General features: G+C 49.1%; 1 protein-coding gene across 1 annotated transcript; it reads right to left on the reverse strand.

Annotated features, from left to right (window-relative positions):
- Window positions 1–5,603: 5,603 nt before the first annotated feature.
- Window positions 5,604–6,910, reverse strand: LOC136549237 (uncharacterized). Its single transcript, XM_066540485.1, has 2 exons — window positions 6,887–6,910; window positions 5,604–6,788 (listed from the first exon to the last, which is right to left on the reverse strand). The coding sequence occupies exons 1-2, from the start codon at window positions 6,908–6,910 to the stop codon at window positions 5,604–5,606; spliced, it is 1,209 nt and encodes a 402-aa protein (XP_066396582.1).
- Window positions 6,911–8,946: the final 2,036 nt, after the last annotated feature.

Consider the following 8,946-nt stretch of genomic DNA (forward strand, 5'->3'; position numbering starts at 1 on the left):
AGCTTAGGTTGATGGATTTGGGGAAGAACCGGAAAACTCATAATGCACGTGGGAGAGGATAAAGGCTGGGGATATTTTCCCTTCGCGCGTCATGCACACGAGCACCACAATGTGCACCCTTTATCTCACCCTGCTTAGTGATGCGTGGGCTTTGCCAAGTCTTATTGGAGCGCTTGCTCAGCCTGCATGTTCTATGTTTCTGGCGAGCACACAAGTATCTGTGACATGACGTGCTAGTTTTGACACCTCCATACGTTGCATACACAGGAAAAATGAGACGGCTGTGACTGAAATCTTACTAACAGGAGTATTTTTTTTACCTCACTACTGGAAACAATAATTACCGAGTGCCCGAGGGTTTGCCGAGTGCATTCCATCGGACACTCGGCAAAGATCCTATTTACCGAGTGTTTTAAATGAAACACTCGGCAAACAAATAGCACTCGACAAAACTCAACTTTACCGAGTGCTTAAAAGAAAACACTCGGCAAACTATAACGAAACACTCGGCAATCACGGACACTCGGCAAAGTACATGCACGTGTGCGACGGCCGTTGGGTGCACCGCCCTGCCGTTAGAACTTTGCCGAGTGTCCGTTAGAGACACTCTGGCAAAGACAAGATTTGCCGAGTGTTCTGCGCAGGCACTCGGTAAAGTAATAATATTGTCGAGTGTTTTTTATTGGCACTCGACAAAATAATAATTTTTTTTCCTCTCCTACCCTCCAACCTTTTTCTACTCTCCACATACAATATGTGGTACTATATGTTAAAATTTGGTATATTTCTCGATCTGTTTGTTATATTTAATTAATTTATTGCATTTAGAGGAATATTTTGGTTTAAGTCAAATTTTAACTGCAAGTGATTCAAATAATGGAATAAATTGAGTGGAAAATCATATTCATGTTATTGAGTCCATTTTGGGGCCTTACCCAGGAAATGAAAAGAATTTTTGAACATTTTGTTTAGGAAACACGACCACGAACGTGTGGCCGAATGATTTTTAAATTCTAAAAAAAAGCAAACAAAGTCTGAAAATCACGAGATTTGTCAAGATCTCATGATATCATACGTGGAGACTGTGAAAAAAATTGAGAAGGTTTCACACAATTTGTCACGTACGACGCTTACAAACCGAAACATCTATGAAGAAGAATCGAGGACTTGAGAAAGATCTGGTAAGATTTGGAGTCAAAGTGATGGTCGAATTGGGGTTTGACTTCAAAACTTTTTGTATAGACAATAGACAACATAGATTGGTCCATGTCAAATTTTGGGAATTTTTTGGATCTGTTTGATAATTTTAATTTTTTAATTGCAATTATAGAATTTTAATTGATATAAATTGAATTTGAGCTATAACTGCATGAAATAATGGAATAATATTCGTAGAAAAATCAAATATGCATTGTTGAGTGAATTTGACAAGGTACTTTCAAAGTCCATCGTAACAAATTTAGTAGAACACGCTATGAAGAAGGAGGACGGTGCAGCATGAAATATAATTTTTTTTGTCGAGTGTTCTCTACCTGACACTCGGCAAAAAGAATAGTTGTCGAGTGTAGTATAGGGGACACTCGGCAAATTTGTAGATCCAGCCCCACTGCGCAGTACCGGACGGTTTGAAAATAAAAAAAATAATGCCGAGTGCCCCCGATCTGGACACTCGGCATATCTTTACTTTGTCGAGTGCCCAGATCGGGGGAACTCGACAAACCTTTCATATGACCCCCGGCCGCACCCCCCTGACGCACACGACACTCACGCACACACGCGCCCGCCCACACTCACGCACTCACACACACGCCGCCGCTGCCGCCCTGTGCCCCGGCCGTCGCCCTAAACCCCGCCGGCCTGGACCCCCGCCGGCCTCCCCAGGACCCCACCGCCGCCCAGCCCGCCGGCGCCCCGTGCGGAGCCCGCCACCACCCAGTAACCCCGCCGCCACCCTCCCCCCAGTTGTCGGCACCCCGGTGGCCCCCTGTCCCCTGCACCGCCCCCTGCCACCGCCCCGAGAGCCTGCCTCCACCCTCCCCCAGCAGCTGGCGCCCCGGCGCCCCCCTGCCCCCTGCACCGCCCCCTGCCGCAGGTATTTCTCTCATCACTATAATCAGGGCATGAATTTGGCCTCATTTTGTCATGAATTTGCAATGTGTTTAATGCCAAGTATTGTCTTTAAGAGATTTTTGCAAAGAACAAATGTTGAAATTGTTGCATATATATGTTATAATTGCTGAACTAGATTTGAGAAGCATTGTATTTTCTCATAGTAATTTATTGCTCATAGCATTGCAATCATTATATATTAGCTGTTGAGTGCCAATTGTGAGCTCTAAAGATATATATTAGATGTTTTAAAATATAAGGTATTTTAGTTTCTTCTAAGTCAAACTCCTTTGAACTTGCCTAAGTTATAGAAAAATGCTTAGTATGTCTTAGGGATTTGAGTATCGGTGAGCCAAACCAATTTTTTGAGTAATCACATTTATTATTTTGGACGGTTTACATCTCACTGAACGAGTGAGAAACAAGAGAGATGAGAGCCAACTCAAGTTCTGTATTGACTCGTGGTGTATATGTACACGTACAAGGCACTCAAGTCATGTGGCTATTTTGAGATGCTAATTTAAGATGATGTAATCTCACTATTAAGACAATAAATTTTGATCAATGCATGTGATGTTGTACTATTAACTTGAGCATATTTCCATGCCAATGACTGCCATTCTTTTAATGATCTCGCTATACACTTACTGACCCGATGCATTTGGCTCTCTATTATCTTCAACTTGCAGGTTTTTGCCGCCGCTCCCTGCCTCGCCCTGCTGCCTGGTTCCGCCTTTCCCTCCCGCCGCCCCACAACTTGCCGTCGTTTTGCAAGGTATAAGATGTGTATGTGGTTGTCGGCCATCGTGCCGTTTGTTGCCGAGTGTATGTGGTTGTCGGCCATCGTGCCGTTTTATTTGTTGCAGGTTTTGGAAACCTCCCCGTGCAGGGGAGATGCTGCCGAAATTTAGATTTGACACTATTATGTTCCTTTTATTGCAGGAGAGGATATTGCAACGTCCTCGACTCGTCACTTTGCAGGACAGCAAGGTGAGGCATAAACGATCATTCTTTCCATATCATGTTCGTATATCACGTAACCTAGCTAGGTGTCTCCCGTTCGAAAGAGATACGGTTGGAAATATGCAGATCTTTGCATATCTATAACCGTATCTGTTTCCAATTGTCCACGTTTTTTGGACAGTCCGAGGATGTGTAGATGCGGTTAGTTTCCATGCTCTACTCCTATCAAGGCATGGGTTCTGTCCAAAAAGGGCAAGGCGACGGCAAACATCGACTTCAATCCGGAGGACCCGCCCGAGGCATACAGCGATCCCAGCATCCACAGCCGCGTCACTGAGTACACAACGATGGCAAGGGAGGTTCATGGGCTAGAGTTCGATCCGAGCACCTAGGATCTTGATGGAGAAATCGTGATGAGGGTGGGAGGAGGCAAGAAGCATGGCCGGTACTGGATTGGCGACAGTACTATCGACACGGCCTCTACTCCCACTCTCTCCCAGATTCGAGCAAGGAGCACGAGCTCGAGCCCGGTGATACACCCACGGCCAACCACTACACAGTTCCAGATGGAGGCTCACCAGGTTATTTCTGTTTTATTCATCGTTCATTGATTGTTACATACTTTAGCTTTGCATTGTAACATTGAGATGAAATATTATAAGCCCAGGTGGAAGCAGAAACAAAGCAACAGGAGGAGATAGAGGCGAGGATGGAGGAGATGATTCAGCAGAGGGTGGCGGCCGAGCGGCAGAACATGGAGGAAGAACAACGGCTGACGATGGAGCATATGATTCAGCAGACGATAGAGGCCGAGCAGCAGAGGATAGAGGAAGAAAATCGGTTGAGGATGGACCAAATGTTCCAATACATACAGAATTTTGCATCAAGTATGGGTCAACCTTTGCCACCACCACCGATGCTATTCCCTCCACCTCAGCCACCCACAACTACTCATGTGAGTCACTTGACACCTTATACTATAGATTGAATACTTTGACTTAGAGAACTTTAGATGTTAGCTCAAAATGACTTAGAGAACTTTAGATTGAATACTTTGCATGTTTTTGTGACTAGGTAGAGATGTAGAGTCGTGGGTAGTCTTGATGCTTTGTTTAGATAGGTTTTGGTCCACGAGTCGGCTGGATGATATTGGGCATGTGCATTCGCAATATTGCAACTAAACTCTTAAGATTAGCTTGGGCTCCATAGTTCTATGTTTTGTGTAGAATTAAGTGCAATCTCCATGTGTCAAGGAACCTTAGATATTAAGTGCATCACATATAAATATCAATCTTGTCTCACACATGCAATCTCTTCTCGTTTGTGCAGAATCAATCGGCGACATCAAATAATCAACCTCAAGACCCGGATTTGTCGCAGTGGTTCCAAGGGCCTCCGCAGTGATTGCATTTGCATTTGTGGCTTATTGTGACTTGTGACTTAGTTGTGACTTGTGATGATTGTTTATTATGGCTGTGATGATGGTTTATTATGAATTGTGATGATGGTTTATTGTGAATTGTGATGATGGTTTATTATGCCTGTGATATATAATTATGCCTGTGATGATGGTTTATTGTGAATTGAGAGGGGTCCGTTATACGTGACAGATTAGTAAAAAAAGGGGGGTATTGGTCGCTTTACCGAGTGCAGCACTCGGCAAAGAGAGGCTTTGCCGAGTGTCAAGACAAAACACTCGGCAAAGAGGACAATTTCTGTTATTCTGGGAACCTTCTTTACCGAGTGTTTTGGCTTTGCCGAGTGTATTCTAATGGACACTCGACAAAGTGACCATAAAAATTTGGCCGTTGCGCGCTTGTTTGCCGAGTGTATTAGACGTGACACTCGACAAAGTGTCTAAACTTTGCCGAGTGTTTTGGGCTTGACACTCGGCAAAGTTTAGAAACTTTGCCGAGTGTTTTTTCGTTGTGCACTCGGCAAAAGCGTCGTCACCGTGCCATCCCGTTAACTTTTTTTGCCGAGAGTTTATTTTTGCCGAGTGTTGTTTATTGACACTCGGCAAAAGGCTTTGTCGAGTGCCCGATGATTGACACTCGGCAAAGAGCTCTTTGCCGTTAAAATGTACGTCGTGTGCTCTTTGCCGAGTGTTACATTCGGCAAAGCCTTTGCCGAGTGTTTTGGGGGCTTGGGCACTTGGCAAAGCTACTGTATCCCGTAGTGCCTCATGGATAGAACTGGTTTTATATAGTGAAACTATATGTGATAATCATAGATGATATACTGTACGAAGAGGTAACATATATACATGAAAATCATCATACCAACAAAGGCAAGCATCTGAAAACAAGCCATTTCACGAACTTGCATATGACAGAGTTCATTACAATAACATTATGTTGAGTACAAGATAAATAACTAGTTCACCAACTCAATTCAAATTGACAATATTGAACTCAGCATCCAATGTCGAATGCCCTTACTATCAAATAAATATCATAAGACAACAAACAGTTTACGGCGGAGGAATAAAAACATCACATGCCACAGTGCTCTCAGAGCATATGTCATCACTACTTGATACCAGCGGTGGCATAGGAAGCTACATGCTCCGCAAGTCTACCCCATATTGAAGCTATATAGCCCGTGTGATGCCTATGAACATGGAACGCACCAAAATGCCTTTGGGACTTTGTAAACCGGAAGTACACCGTGCCACGATCAACAGAGAAGTAATAGTTGGTTCTCGGCAGAAGCACCGCACCTCGTGGTCCGGTAAAAATAGCCCGTTTACCTAGGTCGAGGATTGGCAACAGCGTTTCCTCCTCCATATCGACATGGAATAACTCGACCTGTGTCTCCAGTGATGAGCTCCTACGGGCATCGAATCGTACAACCCGATCCCGGCTGCACACCGCCATGAGCCTGCCGCCGTCGTCCACCAGACTGACGGTGCGGAACTGTCGCTCCATGTTGGCCGCGACCACCAGCTGCGGGCGTGGTCGTTGCTCCAGGTCCACCACCAGGAGCTTGGTGCGGTCGACGCAGTAGAAGCGGCCCTGGAAGGTAGCCGTGGATCTCAGCGGGAACTCGGGGTAGAGGCCACCTACCAGGGTCCAGAGCGCGTCTCCGGGCTTGGCCACGGCTATCTGGTTGATGTGGCCGAAGTAGACGACGACGGTCGACGCGTCGGCGAAGCCGGCGGCCGTTACCACGTGGTCCTCGCGGAACGCGAAGGGAATGGGCCCCCAGCGGCTGTCAGCTGGCTGCAGCGTCTGCAGCGTCGGGAGGTCGACGACGTGGCGGGTGAGGGGGTTGAGGAGGCGCACGACGAGATTCGTCTCGTCGCGCAGCACCAGCATGCCCTCCGGCGCCCCGGCCGGTCCCGGGACCACGGCGTGGCCGGCGAGCTCCGGCAGATCGACCTTGATCATCTTCCGGGTGGTGACGTTGAGCAGCTTGCGGCGCGTGGGCGTGGCCTCAGGCGCCGGCTCCGTCAGCAGGATCCACCGGCGAGGGTGGAAGCGGTGGTTGATGACGCGTTCACCGAGTTCACGGGGCTTCTCGGTGCCGCTACCGGCCATCCATAGCGTGCACACCAGGCGGAACCGCATGAAGTCCGCCACGTCGCCGTCCCGGAGGCGGTCGGCGATGGTCTCCACCGCCAGCGACGTCAGTCCAGCCCAGTCACGCCTGTTCGCGCGGGAACCACCGACGATGGGGACGACAAAATCACGAGCCAAAGTACTTATAAGCGACTATATACACACAGAGCAGAAATCGAGGACAGATCTCGAGTTGTCTCTCGGCGACAGACGAAATATGGACCGGAAATCGGATTGAGCGAGCGAAGAACGGAGGGCGAGAGCGCGCGTACCATTTCGGGCTGACTCCGGCAAGGGCAACGCGCTGGGCGATGCGCTTGGACCTCCTCAAGGTCGTCTCCGCCATGGTCGTCGCGGGCGCGGCTGGTCGCTCGGTCGCTGGAGAGGGGCCAGCAAGGGAAACGCGCTGGGCGGCGATACGCTTCGACCTCCTCACGGTCGTCTCCGCCATGGTCCTCGCGCGGCTCGTCGCCCGGTCGTCGGATAGGGGAGAGGAAGGGTGGGGACGAGAGGGCTGCGGGGGCTGCGCGCCGGCGGAGAGTCGGAGAGGACCAGTGGGGGGGCTGCGGGCTGCGCCTGCCTATTTAGGTCAGTGCTTATAGGGCATTGAGAGGTGGGCCCGATTTCGTGTCTCCAGCAAAAGAAACGGTCGGGTGGAGGGCGCGGATCGCTATCCCTAACACGTCATGTTTTACGTGTGGCAGCGGCAGCGCGCGTGGGAGCGGGCGGCGGCGGCGGGGGTGCAGACGTGCTGGGCTGGCCTGTCAGGGGCACGGATCGAGACGGCGGCATGCCGCATTGCCGCTGCAAAGGAGCTAGCGCTTCTGGCGTCGGGCCGCGGAGCGCGCAGGCGTCGTCCGTGTAGATGGCCCTGCTGCGTGAAGGCGACGGGAGAGCCCGGCCGGAGGCGGCCTTGGCGTCCGTGTTCGGCTACGAGCGAGCAGCACGCGCGTTGGGTGCCCTGCTGCAGTGCTGCGTTGGCCTGCCGGGAGGTGGGTGGGACCAAGCGACCAGCGCGTGACGGGAAGTGGGGGGGCCCCGTTTTGGAAGCAGCGCGTCTGCTGCTTCCAAAACTAGGGGCGGCGGCATGGCTGGCGGGCAGGGGCAGCCGCGAGGGTCCGACTGTCCGAGGCAGGAGCAGCTGTGCCGGTTTGGTAATTGCTACTGTGGTCGATTCTCGATTGGAGTAGCCACCAAGTGCGAATCCAGTTTTGTAAGTTAATTTAGTTACTATTAATTGCCTTCCCATTTCAATATATATACTCGATTGCAATTTGTGAATGTGAAACTGTAACAGTAAGGCTAAGGCAGAGGGGCATTTACTTAGAGTAATTTCTTTACTAGTTTTAGATGGTTGCCACTTTCATATTTGAACAATGGGTACTTATATATATATATTTTAAAATAATTAAGTTATGGTTGATTTTATGAATATACGAAACTATTTCCTCAATATCTATACCTAATATTAATCTATCTATATCTATCTCTATCTGTATCTCTATATCTATCTCTATATCTATATATATAATATTATTAAAGCAAATTTTGCTGGAGGACACCGCAGAAACATGTAATTGGCTAGCACACACTGCAATGACGAGAATTTGCCTAGTACCATTACAAATTTGTGATTGTTTACCGTAACATACCGCACCTATTATTTTATTCATTTCTTAGGTTTCAAGAGGGAGAAGGTGGGGGAAATGTCGTTTATACCCGTGTCTTCAACATTCAACTATTCACTGAAATTTGCCATAACACACCACTGCGCAAAAGTGCATGGCTAGGATTTTGTTGAAAAATATAAAGATTCATAGAGGGTTATCGGGATGACTTGATAGACTTAATGAACAGTGAAATAGATAGAAAGAGAAGAAGAGGCTTTCTGCAAATGGACTTTCTTCCTCCTTGAAACAGTCAGCCATGGCTGCCCTCACCCACGCCACTGCATCTCCCCATCCTTCACGCTAGCCAGGGAGTACGCACAGCCTAGGTGGCCGCTGCCCCCAGCCGCACCGGCCTGGGTGACTGCCGCCCCAGCCGCGCTGCCCAGGGAGGTCGTGCCGGCCTAGGTTGTTGCGACGCCCCATATGACGCACCGGCTTGGGTGGCCACGATGCCAGCCGCGTTGGCCAGGGAACGACGCCGGGTCCGGAAACCCAGCGGGACCGCGCACGAGGCACCGGCGCCTCGGCAACGGCTCGCATCCCTTCAGCATCAGCCGCTTTGTGTTTTTAGCTGAGCACTCGGCAAAGAGCTTGTTTGCCGAGTATCCGAGAAAATACACTCGGCAAATATAAAAACACTC

Source organism: Miscanthus floridulus, chromosome 4 (genome assembly GCF_019320115.1).
Source record: "Miscanthus floridulus cultivar M001 chromosome 4, ASM1932011v1, whole genome shotgun sequence".
NCBI lineage: Eukaryota > Viridiplantae > Streptophyta > Magnoliopsida > Poales > Poaceae > Miscanthus > Miscanthus floridulus.

Excerpts from the sequence above, each read along its gene's own strand:
- LOC136549237 (XM_066540485.1), bottom strand. The coding sequence starts at position 6,910 with ATGGTACGCGCGCTCTCGCCCTCC. Across the intron at positions 6,789-6,886 it reads TACGCGCGCTCTCGCCCTCC|TCGCTTATAAGTACTTTGGC; the intron begins GTTCTTCGCTCG and ends GTGTGTATATAG.